Source organism: Apaloderma vittatum, unplaced genomic scaffold, assembly GCF_000703405.1.
Source record: "Apaloderma vittatum isolate BGI_N311 unplaced genomic scaffold, ASM70340v1 scaffold5633, whole genome shotgun sequence".
NCBI classification, from domain to species: Eukaryota; Metazoa; Chordata; class Aves; order Trogoniformes; family Trogonidae; genus Apaloderma; species Apaloderma vittatum.
Genome location: NW_009706281.1, coordinates 17,821 through 38,158, shown reverse-complemented (window position 1 = coordinate 38,158; position 20,338 = coordinate 17,821). Strand labels below are relative to the sequence as shown.

Genomic DNA, 20,338 nt, shown 5'->3' with positions numbered 1-20,338 from the left:
TCTTTCCTCTGAGTCACCAAGGTGCCTAGGTCATCTGTATTTAAGGTTCCCTTTTTAAAATACAATAGAGACTTGATCCTGACTGCTTCTTGTATTCTGATACAAGAATATCAATTGTCATATTCTGACAAAATTTCTGTTTGATTATTACATTTTTACTTGTCTCATTGTTGATTATTACTGCTGCTGGATAACATGTTCTCTGAGCTTTTGTGTGTGTTAGTGTTAAAATAGTAGTAACATTCCCCAATATATATGTTCCTCACCACTCCATTCCCCAGATTGCACTCATCAGGGCCAGACTGTAAAATCTGTACTCCCATAACGAAGTCTTATAACTTCAGTCAAGTTGTTTTCATACTAAGATGAAAATTCTCCATGTAAAACTTATCAATCAGTTAGCTTTTAGTAAATTTTATGTGAGACTTTGAGGCACGATGCAGTTACGCTCATGCTCTGTGCTCACAATATCAAGATAGGCTTTTTTCCGTGGCTTATCAGCTTAAAAGTCTGATTCTACTGCTACAGACACAAATGCAAATCACCAATAAACCATTTGAACTGTAAAATACAGCCTCTGAATACATGCTCTTCACATGCACGTTGCTGAAATTCATTTGGAAATTGGATTTTGTTGACAATATGCTTAGGTTGTATATAGTTAAAGTCTTAAAATTTTGACTGTCAGTACCTCTATTCATGCTATGCTGTGGATGTCTGTCTCTCCATGACAGCAAGGGAGATTGGGATTTTTTGCCTCCTTCATTATTCTTACTACTTATGCCAGAGACACTGAGCTCTTGATCCACAGATTTGTACATCATGTGCTTTTTCCTGTGGACTTTTATATAGCAGATTATAGTAGTCCTGTTTTTTAATGGTTTTGTGCAGCCTGGTCATTGAAAAACAACATCCACACCATCTTTGTACCTTTTCTCTGATTTCCATGGTAAAAACAATTTAGCTAGTTACAGATGGAAGTTTTTGAAATCTGCCCTTCTTGTAATGAAGCCAATTCCATGTTATGATACAGATTTGAAGTGGCATTATTGGATATCCCAAGTGTTTGTCCTGATTTGAGCTAACAGAACCTATTCTGTTCAGTGATTTTACTTTTCAGTTGACTCTCTTCTCAGAGACTGCACTTCCTGAAATTAGCAGTGTGTTTTTGCAGGCAGTGCCTGCTGCCAGCAGTGATAACACCTGATGGTTACAGTTACTGCCTGGGATTGGGATGCAGAAAGGCTCTTGCTGATACTTGTTCCTGTAGTGACCAAGGCCACTGCTGGGTCTTCTATGCCACGCTGGGGGTGCTGAGCAGTAAGAGGGATAAAAGGAAGTAAAGGGTTGCATCTCTGGGGTGTAACAGACAGCACAGGTGTCTGAGAAGAGTCTTCCATCCCATATATGTCATATTCAGTATAAAACTGAGGGGGTTAAGCCTTTTCTTCTTCAATGGCCAGCATCTGAGGAGGATTCTATCTGATCTGCCCTTAATCCCCCTCCTGAGTTCCTGAATCCAGCTCCTGTATCCAGCTCCCTTCTGCTGCTGAGCCTAGGGATGCCCCAGTGTCGCCTGCTCTGTGGCATCAATGGGGATTGCTATTGGCAGGGGAGTAGACTTGATATGCATTTTGTGTATATTTGTATGTAGTTCATTATTTTTATTATATCCTTATTAGTAGTGTTACTGTTTTATTAAAGCTGTTTTAGTTTTCTTTCCCAATCCATAAATCTCTCTGCCTTATTCCCTTTCTGTTCCTGTTTTGGGGAGGGAGAAAGGTTAGAGAGCATCTGTCAGCATTCAGTGGTCAGCTCAACCCTAACAGATTTATTTTCCTTTTCTCGAGAAGAAAAAAACAAAACAGGGATGTCCCTCTCAAGCTTCAGTGAGAGCTTCCTCAAAGCGTAAACGAATGCTAGTTTATGCTGAACAGACATGTTCTCCTGTTCTCCTACATTGTGCACATTGTTCTACTCGTTAAGAATGAAAGTGAGTTTTTAATTTTTCTTGGGATCTGGTAAAGGGAAAAGATAAATTGCTTTCAGCCTCTCAGACAGAATGCAATTTTCAACTGAAGTATATTCCTCTGATGCTTTGTGGCACTTATGTTGTGATAACCTGTCATACATTTTCAGCCAGTAATCCATGTTTGGTTTAGTAAAAGCCACCACTTATCGGTGCCCTCAGTGTAAGGGATCTGTGATATGGTGATGAACTCTGACGAGAAGATCCTCCCAGAGTCAGATTTCTTTCTGTGTTGACTTTAAAAGCAGAATCATTATTTTGTGTCTTAACGTTTTAGTGTTCTTTTAATGTACTACCAGTCATGACTTCTATTGATCTCCGTATTTTTTGATTCAATTTTGAGATTTTTTTTGTATTTCTAGATATTTTTTCTCTAGAAGCAAATTGCTTGTTTTCTTCCTCTCTCCTAAACATGAGGAATCCTCACGTGACTTGACATAAATGTTAATTACTTGATATTTCACCCAAGCCTTACTTGTCCAACAGATTGTTCTAAAAATGTCCCCACAGCTTAAGCCCATACTAATTTTTAATGGATACTTGCGGGAATATTCAGAGTTGTGACATTTTGTTGCTACTCTGCAGTCCGAGTCTTTGTCCTTGTGTTATGCAGCTTGCTAGGAGGATACACTGTGTTCTCGACTCTGCAGAAAAAGGATGCTTCTCCGCATGTGCACTTACCAGTATATTTTTCAGTTAATGAACTATCATTGTAACATTTTTTCATAATTTAGAATTGAGAGCTTTTATATTTTTTCTCAGAACTTAGTTACCATTCAGGACAATTATCTGTGGGTAACTTGAACTTTACAGTTAGTGTTTCTCCAGATAGAAGATACGTGTCTGTGTTACAAAAGTTGTTACGGTCCCTGACATTACTTTTAGCAGTCAGACTGCACAAACTGTTTATGAACTTTGATGTTTGAGTCTCATATCAGTTTTGGAGGGGTATTATGAAAACACTTGCTCTGGCATTACAGGTAGAAAACCCAGACTGTGGATATAAAACCAAGTTATTGTTAATTCTTGTGAATAATAGCTTCAATTAAGAATTAAAATGTAGAAACTGAAACCCCTGAAATATTACATTGTTTCATATAAAATACTTTTATGACTTTTTTCCTATTTTTATTTCTGCTAAAAAAAAATCAAAAGATCAAGTAATGATACGCAAAAGATTAAGATAACTTCTGATCTGTTGTCATTTAAAAAAAATGCAAAACGTTGGCAGTAAGATTTTTCTGTTTTGCAGTGAAATGTGATTTTGGTAGTCTGGAATTCATGTATGACTTGCTAGTTACTCAATAACGATGTGACTTAAGAGATCTTTAGCAATGGCTTTAGAGTCTGTATAAGACTGTCAGATCATAGCCTTATTCTGTCAAGAGGAAAGAATACTCATATCATGTAACTAAAGTATTTTTCATGTGTTTCACTGTTCAGGTGAAAAGTAGAGACATAGTTCTTCCAGTTGATATGTTTTGGTGTTTAAAAGCATGCTGACCTCCATGATTTTTGTGAGAAGACTCTTAGAGCTACATAGAGCTACATACAGTAGCACTGATGACAGGGAAATGTAAGAGTCTCTGTAATAGTCTCAACACGTGAGCAACTTATTACAGAGTACTAGCAAGATAAGAAGGTAGCTTAGTCCTGTTTTGTCAGCTTATATTTCATTTTCAGTGAGCTCAGAATTATGCAGTTGTGATCTAGAAAGAGAAGATTCTTCAATGTCAGAACTAGAAGGATAGAAACTACCAAAATAACCATATGGCCACTTATAAATATTTGCTTTAAAATCAGCTTTGTACTGGGTGGCTAAGGGGGTGATAGTTCATGACTATCCTATGCTGCTGTTGGAGTCATATCTCTTGTAATATGTTAGGGCAATCAGATATTCGTTGTAAAACACAGTATTATCATTATTTTAGTTATTTCTGAACATTTTGTTCAGGTTGTATTCTGAAAACTTTGGAACTTGCTATTTTATAGAGCTGATCACATTGAGCTTCCAGATGAGTGTGATTCTTTTCCAGACCTTTTAAGATGACCTTTTGGATAGCACTGAGGTTGCATTTGGATGGCCTTCACACTGCTTCAGCCAGGCCCATGGCAAATCTCTCATTTATTACTTTTGGCAACTTGAAAAAGGGAGTGCTAAGTGATTGGATAAATAGGGGGAAGAGGTACAGGCAGTTCCTTAGCTTGCACATTAATTCAGCTGTAATGAAAGGTATTTGCTTATATTGTAATTTTAGGACAGTTAGTCCTGCTTAAAAATTGCAAGGTCATAAGTAATGCTGACAAATATTCATTGTCCAGATTCTTTCAGAAGAAATATCTACCCTATGAGCTCTTTCAACCACTTGCCAAAGTGGAGTGAAATATATTATGCAATTCTGAACAATATGTTTGGAAACACTACAGAACAAGAAATTGTACTCCAAACACTAGCAAGCCCAAGGAATTTTTGAGATGTGTGAAGTGCAGTCTCTTAATCCATGAAAGTGTTTATGGGTTTTTGACCAAGACTGGTTTTGAAGCTATTCCAATTTAGTCGTATTTTGGCAAAGATTGTTAATTATTTAGTGGTTAAAAAAATTAGCAGCAAACAATAGTAATAGTAAGAGATGCAGTTGGTGGGGAGAACTGTTATGTTTTGCAGTTCTATTTTTGGTCATATCTTGAGTCAATTAAATGGATTTTTTGGAAATCCCAAAAAAATTTGTTCCTGTACGTGATCCATTTTAAAATGGGGTTCCAAGCAGTATGGTGCCACACTAGAGGTAGTAACTTCACTGAAATGTGTGGCTCTCTACAGTGTTTAATATGCTGTTTCTCCCTGCATTACTGGGAGGAAGCTCTACTTCTGTGGTTTCCTTTAAGTTGTTCTAGAACTTAAATACGTGTATTCATCTTGATATTTTTATTTTTTAAATTAATAAACAATATTTTACTTTAGAATTTGAGTAATTCGAGTTTAGAATTTTTGTAAATGACTTGTATTTATTTAATAAAGCCACACTTAGCATTACTATAAACACTAACTAAAACTGAACAAATTAGGGACCCAGACTATTTTGCACAACAGACATTACAGTTAATGTGTTGAGAAAAAAATTTACTTATATTTTCTGCATGTTATCCAGCCTTTTTCCAAGCATACTTACTTTATTAAACTTCTAAATGAATACTTATTTCTGTATAATTTGGGTACAAGTTAAAAGTTTTGATTAACTATCTTTAAATACATCAAAGCAATAAGATAATTTTATGATTTTAAAACACTGTAATTCTCTCTATTTTTCAGCCACAATGGAGAGAAATATTTTTTTGTTTCCAGATCTTATGTTACTTGTAATCATAGTTTACATTAGTTGTCAAAATCTACTGATCTGAAAAAAAAAGTGTACTTTCTTAAAGCTTGAAGTTCTTTGACTTCTTAGAATTAGTTTTTTAGGCAGTTGAGTTGGTGTTGCAGAAGAAAATGTGCTTTAGAGAACAATGTCGGGTGCTTAAAACCTAACAGTCAACTAATTGGGGAATGTGGTTCAAGAGACTTGATGTGTAGTAAGGTGTAGGACTGTTCCAACTGAAAGTGGGATGAGGAGGTAGAATTTCTGTTTCATTTTCCATATTGATAAAATAATTATAATACAATCATAAAATTACAGAATGCGTTGGGTTAGGAAGCACCTTTGATGGTCCTGCAGTGAGCAGGGACATCTTTAACTGGATCAGGTTGCTCAGAGCCCCATCAAACCTGACCTTGAATGTCTCCAGGGATGGAGCCTCCACCAGCTCTCTGGGAAACCTGTTACAGTGTTTCACCACCGTCATTGTGAAAAATTTCTTCCTCATATCCAGTCTAAATCTATCCTTTTTTTTAGTTCAAAGCCACTGTCTGTTGTCTTGTTGCAGCAGGCCTTGCTAAAAGGATTGCTTCCACCTTTCTTAGAGGTTCTCTTTCAGTACTTGAAGATTGGTATAAGATCTCTCTGTGCCTTCTCTTCTCCAGGCTGAACAACCCCAACTCTCTCAACCTGTCCTCTTAGGAGAGGGGCTCCAGCACTTTGATCATTTTTGTGGCCCTCCTCTGGACCCGCTTCAACAGGTCCATGTCCTTCTTGTGTTGAGGGCTGCACAGCTGGCCACAGCATTCCAGGTGGGTTCTCACCAGAGCAGAGGAGCAGAATCACCTCTCTCAATCTGCTGGCCATGCTTTTTTTGATGTAGCCCAGGTTGTGATTGGCCTTCGGGGCTGTGAGCACACATTACTGGGTCATGTCCAGTTTTCCATCCGTCAGTCCCCCCAAGTCCTTTTCTGCAGGGCTACTCTCAGTGCCTTCATCCCTCAGCCTGTAATGATATTGTGGATTGCCCTAATCCAGGTGTTCTTGTTGAACCTCATGAGGTTCACATGTGCGCACTTCTCCAGTTTGTCCAGGTCTCTCTAGATGATATCCTGTCCCCCTGGCATATTGACCGCACCACTCAGCTTGGTGTCATCTGAAATTTGCTGAGGATTCACTCAATCCAACTGTCTATGTCATTGGTGATGATATTAAGCAAGACTTGTCCCAGTACAGACCCCTGAGGGTTACCATTTGTCACTCATCTCCATCTGGACATTGAGCCATTGACCTCTACCCACTGGATGTGACCATCTAATCAATTTCTTTTCCACAAACAGTCCATTAATCAAATCATCTATGGCTATAATGAAGCTTCCATTTTGAGTATGTACTTTACTTTCCTCTTTAATTAATATTGTCAAGTATTACATTAAAGTGTAATTTCTATTATTAAATAAACGTTTTGATGATTTTCAGATAACACGTACTTAACATCTATGGGGTTCAGGTTGGAAAGGACCATCTTCATTCCATTGTCCTCCTGTAAGCGGAGTGAGCTATGAGATCATACCAGGTTTCTCAGGGCTATATCCAATCAAGTCTTGCAAAGCCTGTTAGGGCAACTTTATTGCTCAACCGCCCTCATGGGGAGACAAGTTCTCCTTATAGCCGGTCAAAATTTCTACTCAGCGTTGAAAATTTTCTAAGACACAGGGGAATAAATATGTTAATAGTCTCATGCTTATATTCATATTGTGGTAACAATACAAAACATAAGTTCAGGTCAGTTTTAACACAAAGTAGTCATCTGTTGGTTAAAAAAATAGTTCATTATCCTTTCATAATGTTTGTAGAAGAAAACAAACTAGTTGCAAAAATACAACTGCAAGATTGTTGGTTTTTTTCTGAACAAAAGTGCGTAAATGCTTAGTGGGGCTTAATAAGAGTACTGAGGAAGAATTTGTTTTCTTACTTCAAGATAGGCTAACTTTGAAAGACTACTTTATAAGATTAAGACTTGAATAAGGCTAAACCAAAGGAATCAGTGAGCAATTACTTTTGACTGTCGGGTAGTTTGAATACAGAATGAATAGCTTAATTTGAAGAATTCGCTCACAGGGAAAGGAATCCCATGCTTCCCTTTGCAAGATGGATTGCTGTTGCTACAGCAATTTTTTTTTCCCAGCTAGTACTGAGTCTTCTGTGATTCTTCATTGGCAGAAGTACTAAAATCAATTGCATCTGCTCCACTCTTAGATTCTTTAAGGTAAGGGGAACTAAGTATATACGTGGATAGACACTGTTGTCTAATCCCAACTCGTGTATGAGTAATGGGGTTTGTGAAGAGCTAGAGCTGCTGTTGTAAAGTAAGTTAATGTTCTCATGGTGTTCAGCCATTCACAAAGGTTAGTTGCTGTTGTTAGTGAATGACATGTAAAAAAATAGGGTAGACAGAAAATGATAATATAAGCCACACAGACTTGTTTTGTCTTAAATAGAGCAAATATTTCTTCCTGCTATATATTGTATAGAAGAAGATGAAACAAAGATTCATATGCAATTCTGGACTGAATGCATGGGTTCTGCTTTTTTGTACAGACATAAACAACAACAACAAAAGAAACAAATTAAGTTCCTTTTGGTCTTAACATTTCAGAACCTTTGGGTAGATGCACTCTCACAAACTCGGACAAAATCTCAGTCCTGTTAGTATCTTTTTAGACCATTCTGTCACTCGCTGCATTTCTCTTCCTCTCCATTCCCAGGCAATCTAAAAAATTCATTAACTTCAAAATTTATTGGCTGTAGAACACAGCAGCAGCCTGTTTGATGGACTTTATACATGTCGTCTGGAGAACTACTACAGATATCTAACACTTGATTGACTTCATATTGTTCTTTAAGCACAGGCAATCAAATTAGTTGCTGTCATTTTTCGAAGAGGAGAAATCCTTTATTGTAATTTATTGCAACATATGCTTATAGAAGCAAACACTAAACTTCTAAAATAGATTGTTTTGAGTTCGCCATTAAACCAAAAATTCCTTTTTGATATTAGTCAGGGTTAAAAATCATTTGAATGGAGTGATTGTCCTTCTTTTTGACTTGAAATTTTATTTCATTGACTTAATTTTAATTTTGGCATTAAGCTACTGAAATTTAGTTCTCTGTGTAAATACAACTCTGTCATGACCCAAGTTCTTTGGATTGTTTAATTGGGCATGTTGTTCTCATCATGTTCAGGAAAAATAGTTTGTAACAGTATGTGCTTAAGAGTTTCAATCCTTTTCTTAGAAACATTATAAAAAATATTAACCTGAAGGAACAGAAAAATCACTGTTCCTGTTTCCTCTTTTGATTCTCTTATGAGATAACACTGTGAATTTTCTGAAAAGATTTGGGCTACATATAAAATATATGTTGTTCATCTAGCAAGTTAAGTATTAACAATTACTGGGAAAAGAATTAAGAACCGTATTATGCCATTGAGTAAACAGGATTTCCTTTACAAGGAATCACTAAATTGAGGGCTCTTTTAACTGAGGGAGTCAAATTTTGGATAAGTCAAATTTGAGAGAATATCACAGTGATCTACAAAATTTCAGATTTTGTGGAGCACATAAATAAGGAACAGTCATGCATTACATCTTTCAGTACATAAACTAGAGGCCAGTTAGAAAATTTTGTGGAAGAAAGACTTAAAAGAAGAATGGAGGAAGCCCTTTATACAAGAGTTAGCTGATAATGAAAGTGCTTGGCAAGTCACTTGAATGGAAGGGAGATATATGTATAGGTTGAAAGGTTTACTAGAGAAGTTCACAGAAGAAAAATCCATTGAGAGTTACTAAATACCCAAAAGCACATCTGTCTCAGAAAATCTAAGCCTGAAATAGTTGAAGTTGGGATAGTGTTAGGATAATTACTATTTTATGCTTGCACTGGTGTTATTATTTCTTGTGCATTCTCTTAGATCATTGTGAAAGCAGGATATTGGGATAGTGGAATCTTGGTCTGGTCCATGTTGCAATTCTTATGGGGTTTGTGTAGGATTTTTTTTGTTTGTTTGTTTTTTTCACCAAGCTTGGTCTGTCATCCTAATGAGCTGCTACTCTTTACAACCTCCTTCAGGTACCAGGCTTTTTATCCCATATGCAGTGCGAGTAAGGGCAGATAAAGTGGAAATTTGGTGTGCAAAACCGTGTGTGATCTTCTGAAAGACTTGTAAACTAGTAACTGACAGTATTCAGAAAGTCAGAAAAGGATGAAATGCCATATCCACAGTGAAATTATATAAATGTATTTGCAATATGTTATTGCTATAATTGATCTCCTTTATGTCTGTACAACAGAAGTAAAGCTTGGTTTGTAATCATAGCTGCTAGCTGTGTTTCCTTTCTGCCAAGGTCTAGACTAGTGGCTTGCTATAAATGGTTTAGGATAATATTTTTCTGCTGTGTGGCAGGATGCCCCCAAACACACCTGTGTAATTAGTTTTGCTAGTCTTCCTTCTTCCCAGACTTTGTTGCATTAGCACTCTCTAAAATGCATTGCCCTACAAGCTGCTTGAGCTGCTGTGAGTCAGTGTCCTTTGAAGAAAGGCTGTGTGTATTAGTTGCCAGATTTTTCCTGAATGCACTGATAGAAAACTTATTAGCAGCGTACTTGGAGTAGATATGCAGAAATTTCTGTTCTCATCTCTAGGCCAGCTTTAGCTAATCACATCCATGTAACTCCACCTAAATCTTGGCTCAGTACTGAGAAGGCAATAAAATCGTGGAATCACTTTTGGGGAACAGAATATGGCAAGTGAAGTATTACCTACATTCTGGTGATAGTGCAAATGCTCTATCTCTCGACTGTGTCTGAATGGTAATGAAGTCATGATTACCACTCGGGTAGGTAGCTCTACATTTCTGACACACTAGCATAAAATTTTTTTATGGTGGACTAGGAGGTGTCCCATGGAAAGGAAGTTAGATATGCCACAGAAAAGTTTTGAGACATCCCTTGTAGTTCTTCTAGATTTAAGCTTTCTGATTATTTTTTATGAGTTTACACTCTCCAGCTTGCAAGCTTTGTACCTTACTATCATAATTAATTTTCAAATTTTTACAATTTTGAAATATACCTATGGTTTATGCAGCTAAAGGATTTTTTAATGATTTTGTTGAAAGATGCCTGGTCAAAGAGTCTCAGTGTTGAAGGAGACCTAAAGCCTAGTTTGAAACACAATCACATGTTCTGAAAAAGGGTAGTTTCATCTAAGATTGGCCGACAATTGCTAGAAGCCCTGGAGCTCCTTCTGTATGACGACCTTTGCTACCTGTACTGCTATCAATGAAATCATTCCAACATAAAGAAGACTCGGTCAAACCTCTTTAGCTTGGGTGCTGATGTTAACTGCAGAAGCACAGGACTTGGTGCAGGGTGTAAAAATGGAAAGAAGCAAGATGGATCTTTGGTTGACTACCCTAGGTTAAGCCCTGTTGAGCTGCTATCACTGCTGTGTGACTGTCCCTCAAAATTATATTTATAGTAAAATGTGCCTGTTTGTATAAACTTGTTGACTATAGCTTTAGCCAACAATCAATCTCTGCTGATCTTAAAACTGTGGAGAGGGAATTTTGCTAGAACGTGTATTCACTAAGGATCGCAAAAAGAAATGCATGGAGGAGGGAAGATGGGTAGAACAGAAAGCTTGTACATGTTGAGTATAGAGCAGAAAAAAATTAAGAGTTAACTCGAATGATGGAGAAATCAAGGCAGTGAAGAGTGAATTGACATTGCTGGCTGGTCCAAGGACTGCAAGGGGCAGGCTTTGGAACTCTAAGTGCCTGGATGTTTCTTCAGTGCTAGTTTGCTTATAATTTTAGTGTCTGCATTGTCAAATAGTCTAGTGAGCTTGTACAACATTTATTTTTCATCATAATATTGTGGTTGAGCTGATACTTTCTTACTTTGTGGTCATGGATAGTCTACAGAAAGACTGATGTAGAAGAAAAATATCAGGAAAGGAAGTATTCTATCTTTTCAAGACTTCCAAATTATGTTAACAGCGAATTAGTGGACAGCAAGGAGATATCTGTATTTTTATGCCACCTAATTTTAATCCACTTAATTGTACTTCCATAGGAGCGGAGATTGCTCTGTGATAAGTGTCATATCTGAACCAGTCAGCAGTATTAAAGCTCCTTGAGGTTTTTTTCTTCTAATTTAATTTACTAGCAGAATACTGACATTGTTCTTTTAAGTTTCTTTAGGTGCCTGTCTTAGATACTTAAGTAGATCCTGATCAGTTAACAGCACTTTTTTTTTTTTTTCCTGTAGCTTTCATTACTTTATCCTCTTCTCATTACTGTAGTTGGTAAGGACACATTTCTATATGAAGATCATGGCTTACATTGGGAGAAGCAGCTTTTAATCTGGATGGCTGTAGAATAAATGCTGAGAAGTGCCCAAAATGTGCATCAATACAGATAGCCTTAGAAAGCAGAAGATGTCTAAAAGCATGAATGTGTTATTTCCTGAAAATAATGAGGTTTTAAATCTAGTCCTGGTGGCTTTTTATCAGGGATTTGAAATGGTATGTCGTGGCTTAGGCTGTACTCCAAACTCTCATGGACTTCATCTTGTCTTTAGAATTATTTTTTATCTATCTATCTATCTATCTATCTATCTAATCTTTCTATTTATCTAATCTATCTATCTAGCTCATCTATCAAGTCCTCTATTTTCATGTAATTAATATAATTTTCAAAAGCTCTTGCTATGTGCTTGAATGACACTTCAACATTGTGTTGTAGAGAAGACTTGATGTATTTTTCAGGAACTTAGTGGAAAATTTTTTTAGACACTCTAGGGGTGGAGTTTGCGTTGAGAGAATCTTTTATTAAATCATAACCTCAAAATCATCTCTGCACATCTGTCCTAAGTACACCAATAAGTTCTACAATTATAGTAAATTTGCAACTGCTATTCTAACATGACCTTACCAAAACTGATGAAGACAAATGATAGCGTTAAGAAAATTGTTTCAGAACTGTGTTTATTTTTACTGTTCTGACAGCACTTGCAGTTTAGAAAAAAGTAATATGGAAATATTTAAGCTACAGTGCAATTATTTAAAATACTTCTTTACATGTAAATCAGGAAAACTGGAAGTTACAGCAGTAATAGCTTTTATCTAGGTGTAGCTCAGAATTTTATTTATCCACCCAGTATAAGTATCAGAAGAAAGTCCAACAGAGCCAGACTTTGGTTGTCTATGGCAGTTTTAAAAACATGGAAAACCAATAATAGAAAAAGCTGTTTCTATTGAGTGATATGTAACATGTATATTATTTTTTTCCTTCCTTGGTTTAAATAGCTCTTTTTGGTTTGAGGTTTTTGAGGAAGAAACCAAATTAGACGCGTACTTTATTTTAAGGCAGAATGCTGTTGCGGTGCACCACTTTCTATAAGGCGAAGGATTGCGGTAGTAAACCTTTTAGAAAGACACCAGAAAGTATTGTGTTATAAAGAGTACTGCTGTACAAAATCTTTATAACCTGTGCAATTGTATGGAGTTATTTTAAGAGTCATGAACTGATGAAGAACTATGATAGAAAGCTTTTTATAAAAACTGAATAAAGTCAGTATTTTTTTAATAACTATTTTTCCACAAGTTCTCTAGCATTAGTGACATTGTCTGCACTTGCAAAATAACCACATTTTAATCATAGTCGAGTATATTGGTGCAAAAGAATATGGTGAAACTACAAGCTACTCACTGTTTTTTTTAATTTTTTGTAATATAGAAGTAGGAATTGAAGTTGTCAAATATCTTGAGGTTTTTGATCCCTCAAAGGGAAGTCTGAGATTTCAGTTTGATGCAACAGTAGTCCATTTTATAATTCTAATGTTGGAACTAGGTCGAGGTTTTTTTGTTTGTTTGTTTGTTTTTAAAAAAAATACGATGGTTTTTGTCTGATCTTTTAACACTTATTCAAATATGAGACATATATGAAGGAAAGCATAGGTAAATCATGTTACAAAGCATGAAGAATAAAAAGTAAAAAAATCACATTCTAATGAACCCATTATGCTTATCATTGAGCAAGAGTATATGAAAAGTGCAGTCCTTATTTGAATAGCTTATTGTCAAAACCTACAATAATAAAAAGCAAGTGTGAAAAAATACAACATGGTTTAAACCAAGTGAAAAATAAAACCTTCCTTTCAGAGATAACATATTTAGAAATTTTCCCAAAAAGGAATGCCTAATAATTTGAGGTAGGTAACTCTGTTTCCTCTTAGTCAGGCCAGAACTAGTTATTAGGCTTTATTTTGTTTTCTGACAACTTTTTCAAGCAGGTTAACTGGCAAATCCTGTGATATACAGATACGTATGTATGAACACGGAGAATATGATTTAACCAGGCTTGATGAGGCTTTGAGCAGCCTGCTCTAGTGGGAGGTGTCCCTGCCCATGACAGGGGATTGGAACTCCATGATCTTTAAGGTGCCTTCCAACTCAAGCGATTCTATGATTCTGTGATTGTATATATGAAGAACATATTCAGCTGTCTCAAAATTATAAAGAACTTTATGACCAGTTACACCTTTTCACTAATTTAGTCTAGCCTGAATTTCCTTACTTTCATGGCATTTTACATTTATATTACAGCCATCTTGGTACGCTTTTGCAATTTGCTTTGATTATATTTTTTGTTTCCTAAACTTCTTTCGTTAAGAAATTTTCATTCAAAAGCTTCTAATTATTTCTGTCAGTACCTATTTCAAATACTACTCAGGCTTATTGGTAGGTTTCAGGTAATTTTAAAGTAGGTTTACATGCTTATAATTAAGCAGCTTGTGTTTCCTACAGCAGTTTGCATTTCTAACAGCAATTTTTGAGCTTTATTCATTTGTCATATGTAAAGAAAATGTGTTGCGGATTGTTCTTGTTGCTTAGTTAAATTATTTAAAGTGTATCCAATACTAGTATCCATATATGTTTCCAGTACTGTTACAGGTGTATTTCTATCCCAGTGTTAATTTGATGCAGATAGTCCTTCTTTCTGGGACAGTGGACATTTCCAGTAGCATACAGGTAGTAATGACAGTGTTTTATGGAGCCTTTATTCCTTTAGTGTGACATTTCACATAATCAAACTGGTGAAAAGGGCAATGTTATCCTTGAATGTATAAATATAAGAAGTAAGAATTTATTTTCCTTTGTATCTACAACTGTTAATACTGCTATAAGAAGTTTTTGAATTATAATACAGACTTTTCAGAAAGTTTAAAAAGCCCTGAAGCTCAAAGGAATGTGACATAAAGGCCATACTGTAGTGCTGTGATGCTGATGAAGTTCAATTTATTCATCTGATTTAGAAGAAAATGAGAAAAAAAATATTTCGGGATGAAAAAGTTTTCTACAGGGCCAGAGGGACTCAACTTGGCTGATAAAATCCCTGAGATGAACACTGAAACATATTTTTGTTATGACTGAAGAGAGATTAACTAAGTGCTAAAGGTGTTTAAAAAAATTAAAATACTAAGATACAACCTCTGCCTTTGAAGTTGCCTAAGCCACAGAGCTTGGGGCATCTATCGGGGGTGGTGTAAGTCGATGCTGTCCTAATAGCCCTGCAACAACTCATAAATGACTGCTGTGGAGAGAAAGGGAGATGAACTAGATAACTCACTGCAGATATTCTCAAATTATCTTGAAAACAACTCTTAATGTGGGAACATTAAGAGAACAGCTTTTAATCCTATGTGGCTTCTGGAATAAACTGCCATTTTATGGTAGAGATGGGTGAAGGTGCGATTGAATCATTGTGATGCTTTCTAGCCTTCAAACCTGTTTGTCTTTTACATAAGTGAATACACTTGCTTACACAGAACTCTGTGTGAACTTCATAGCTGCACAATTACAAGCACTGGACCTGCAAGCTGGCCGGTTGCAGGCATTGAGAAGAGTCCTTTCTCCTTTCACTACACTGTACGGCTAAATGGGAGAGAACTGTCTCTCTTCTCCTAAGGTGTCTTAGATTAGCTGTAACTGCAAATAACTTACCTGACAAGGTTCAACAGTGCTTACAGTATTTACAGAGAACTCATCTTTCTTGTGTATTTGACTTAAATGTCCTAATCAAATGATCAGCATCATACTGCTCGTCATATTTTCAAAGGAAAGGGAGTTTTCTGCAAGTCAGAGTTGCAGACAACTGAGGCTTCTTCAAGAGATAGTCCATAGCTTACATTTACACTAATAAATTAAATAAACATGTCAGCAACTTTTTTCTTGCACTAAGGACCAATGGCAAGGAAATTCTTGCGTCTATAGTAATAAGCTGACTTCTTCACAACAGTGTCCTCATATGTTTGTCTGTTCATAGCTTTGTGTGGCCACCTTCTGAACTTTTCTTGGACTTCTTTGAGATTAGTTGTTGTCACGGGCCAAATCTGTGCAAGGAACATTTTTTTGTTTTTAATGGTTTGATGGACTTCTAAAACAATTTAGTAATACAGGTAACAGAATTTCAGTGTCCTGGAGTGTGGTCCTTTTTACTTTTTAATTGAGTGGTATATATGTGTACTTTAGCATGGGAAATGCTCATATCCTACCAAAAAGGACCAGAAGTTTTTCCTTTTTCAGTGCCCTTGGAGGGCACACTGACACTTCCTGTTTGATTTATGGCATGGCAGAAGCCTATTGCAGCTCCAGTTCATGACCATGCTGCTCAACTGATAGTAAGTCTATCGCTGCAGTTCCCTTCTGGCTGCTGTGTCATTCAAAATTATCAATGACAGCTTCATAACATCCTACTGTAGGTGATCCAGTTCTGACAGGGGGGCTGGACTAGATGATCTTTTGAGGTCCCTTCCAACCCCTGACATTCTGTGATTCTGTGATAAAACTTCACATCTGTCTGATGCAGCTTTTCAGCAGCCCTGCACATGTGCCCAGAAATCCCAGACCTCTTCCCCATCTGCCTCATCAAATGTCTTCTGATCCATTCACAGTGGAAATGGAGAGATTGTCAACAATCCTGCCTTATGCCTCTTTCCACGTTCTACTTGCCCAGCCTTGGCACATTTCTGGAAAATACATGCCCACTTTATCAGGAGGCTTATGGTCTTCTCTTCCCACTTGGGCAAAGGATTTCCTTGACTGTGTCAAAATGGTCAGGCTGACATCTTGTCCTGAGTTTCTTTACAGCCTGCGTATCTCTGTTCTTACACTGAAGTTCTGTGTGATGGCACTCAACGCATTCTGTCACTGGATCAAGAAGAAGATATATTCATGTGTTGCAAGCTGCTTTACTCTTGTGATTTTTACAGTTTTAATGGTTGGTTGAGATAATTGCTGACCTGAGAATTTACGTTTTGGGTGTCTAGCTCCTGAAGTATTTACTAAGGCCCATTGTGGTGGGTTTTTTGTTGGTTTTGGGTGTTTTTTTGTGTGTTTCGTTTGTTCAGTTGGTTATCTAGTTGGTTCAGTAGGTAATCTAGATGATTTATCATTTCAGGGGTTTCTTGGCTTGAAATGACTATCTGCCAGGTGTTGACTCAGTAGTCTTACATGTTTTGGGACTCAATATCTGTGGATTAAAGGCATTCCTTGGAAATTCAAAATAAACTTACAGAAAGCAATGTCAAAAAGACAAGTTAGGCTAATCTAGTTGAATTGCATAAAGAAGCAAATGATGGCATCAAGCAGTTTCATACATAAAAATGTACCAAACTGTTTTCAAGCAAATCATGAGCAGAAAACATCCATTTGAAAGGAAAAAAAAAAAGAAAAATATGGAGCCTGAAGATGATGTAGGTAATGTAAGTCATAGAACATTGAAAACACACGAGTTCTTTTTATATTAAACTGAGGTGTAAAGATAGTGTATGAATGCTCCATATAGGAAATAAATCGTATATAAAATTTGAATATTTAATTAAGCTATAATTAGGATACATCACTACCTGAATATGTTCTTGCAAAACCAACTGCTATATTGGAAAGTAACATTATGTTTTCCTTAGTTTTATTTTCTAATTTAACTTCCATTGTCACGGTGTTTTATTACACATGCTAGCCTATGCATAATGAAGAATACTTGCTACCCAGCATAAACAGAAGGATACTATGGGCTTTATTTTTCAAAAATATAACAGCAACAAGGGACTTAATTCATATATTTATCTGCTATCACAGTTCCTTGTGAAATTGAACTGAAAGTGAGGTGTAACTTCAGATTCATACTAGTTTGAGAGTAAGCAGATTCAGCCCATAAGGGCACATTTTCATATTTGCTAAACTCAGTGACAGCATTTTACTTAAGTTTAGTGCAACTGACTTTCTTCTTAAACATCTGTTTTATCTAAGGATGTATGCCGTTAGTTGTTTTAGTGTGTTTGGGTTTATTTTTTTTTCTGTTAACACTAGATACTAAAAAAAAATTAGAAGATCAGTACTTCCTGTATGTTGCACAAACTTCCTTCTGTTCAGTTCTAAACTACATTTTAAAAATTTTGACTTTTCTCATTAAGTAAGCCTGTGCCCTGTCTGCTTTCTTTGAGGAATAATTTTGCATGAACTTCAATAACATTGGGTTCAGGCTTTGTCCTGAATGTAGAAATAAGAAGTTTGTTTCCTTAAGGATGTAAAGGCAGGAAACACTCAGTAAAAAGCTTTCTCTCTGTGTCATCTTAAAGCTTTGTGACATACAAAATGTCATTATATTCCAACACATTTTATGTAAGAGTGCTGATTTTTCTGCCTCCCCATCTCCAAACAGCAAATGGAAGATCAGTGAGTAGCTCATGTGTCTAGAATGGTAGAGTTTGAGCTGCCTTGATGAGATCAGTGCATATGAACATCTGAGTTTGAAGTTTGAGTTTAATCCCTGAAACTTCTCCACACTCAGTGCTTTTAAAAATTGCAGGAATTCCATGTGGTCACAGCAGTCTACACGTATAGAGAGTTTACTGGATTTGTTCCAAATCCTGAGCTTTGTTATTTTGTCCATGGATTTGGCTTACAGACAGACCTTAACTCTTCTGGCAATGAAAGGTATATATCTCATGATCATACTCCTACATGATAACATTCCTTAGGTTATTTTAACAGAGATGTCTGTTGGCCTGAAATTAGTAACTATTTGTGTTAAAAATTAAAGCACAAAGATGGTATCTTTTAATCTTTGCTTTTGCTTACCGTTAATAAAAATAGAAATTAGTTTTGAAATGTGTGGAAGGAAATCAGTATAAATCCTTGAAAATCAAAGACATTGTAGCAGTGTTCCCCTGTCACTAACCTTATCATCAGATTCAAAACTTGAAGGTGTGTTTAATGATTGACTGCTGCATGACCGCTGCTGTTATTAACTATTATGCTGCAGAAAACATTTTAATACCATTTCCAGCCCCAAATACTTAAATGTAAACTGCACAAAAATACGTTGAGCTTCTGTATTTGAAAGCATTATTTAGCTTTTTTTGCAAAAATGTTTTTCATTTCAGTTTGTTATCGTATACTCCTAAGACATATAATCATTGGGAGGTAACGAGAAGGGGACTGTGGTGGCAGTTCCAAGGATTTGTTTTTTGTAAAAAACGCATAATTGTTGATGTAATAATTGAGAGTTACAGTTTTTAATTAGAATCAGAGTTTAAGTAGTAGGAGTTACGATGAACATTGTTTAGTTGATAAGCATGAGACTGTAAGAGGATTCCAGTTATGATCAGAAAGCAAAAGTTAAAGAGTTTCGAGTTGGTAGTGGTCTACAGACATGCTACTCTAACTTCATAACAGCATGGTAGACTGCTTTATGAGGCTGGTGATTACAAAGATCCACTTTAACCATTTTTTTCTTACTGGCAGGTGTCCCACTGGCTTGAGGCCAGCGGCTGTGAGTGTACTGCAGCTTGCGGTTTACACCAGAGTGTAGAAAATGCCGACACCAGCTGGCTGCACATAATTAAGCTGATTGCGGTCTGACAACTTGAACTACGATGCAGTTATGTGATAAATGTACAAAATATCTTACAAATTTCTCTGACATATTTTGTCAACTTTTTTTCTCTTTAACAGATACGATATCTGCACTTACAAAAACAAGCCTTGTGGAACACTGGGTAAGATAATACAGAGAAATTTCAGCTTGTATTTGCTATTTCCTTGCTTCATACTCAGCTATTGATTTATTGACTGATTAGATCTTTTCAAGCTTATGCTTTAAAAATTCTGCAGTTTTATAAGCATGAACAATAAAAGTTCAAAAAAGATAGGCTAGGTGGGTTTCAGCTTTGATACATTGCTGGAAGTTTAAGTGAGCTACTGCTGTGTATTTCTTCTCTGGTGGCTGTAGTTCTGATAAAACCAGTTCTGATAAAACCTAGCAGATGACTGAAACTTACTACAGAGGAGAACTTGCTGATTATTTCCATTTAACCTGGCTTCATGATCTAGCAAAACAATACAAGTAAAAAACCAACCGAACAAAAAAAACACAAGAGAAGCAGACTTCCATGTTCACATTGTTGCTGTGCTGTACACAGGGAGTACAGCCTCAGACGGTTCCTTTCACAGACTTAGAGAAAAATACCACAGTGATATAAACTACAGTGACATTGAAACTCTTGAAAACAATGCTTTGATGATGGAGAAGCACACATAGCAACCTTAGGTGGAGTATGGAGAGCTGTTCTCTCCATAGCTAAATTTGTCACCAGAGTTTAATTACGATAGCATAGTTATTACTGTTAATACTGCTTTAATATAAGAAAGAAACATTTTTCAAAGACTAATGTAACATTTATTTAGATTTTATTTTTTGAACTTACATCCTTTCAATTTGCATCTCTCTTTATCAGAAATGATTAGATACAATTCTAATTTGGCTAGTTCCTACTATTAATATATACTATGCTATTTATATATATATGCTATATATATATACACTTTTCT

The 20,338-nt window shown here is 36.2% G+C and overlaps 1 protein-coding gene across 1 annotated transcript in view; it reads left to right on the top strand.

Annotated features, from left to right (window-relative positions):
• Nucleotides 1–20,338, top strand: part of LOC104271127 (A disintegrin and metalloproteinase with thrombospondin motifs 6-like) — a 71,822-nt gene that overhangs the window by 37,743 nt on the left and 13,741 nt on the right. The window contains exon 7 of the mRNA XM_009865714.1: nucleotides 19,463–19,506. Within this exon, the coding sequence (XP_009864016.1) occupies nucleotides 19,463–19,506 (44 nt within the window). The remainder of the gene's footprint in view (nucleotides 1–19,462; nucleotides 19,507–20,338) is intronic.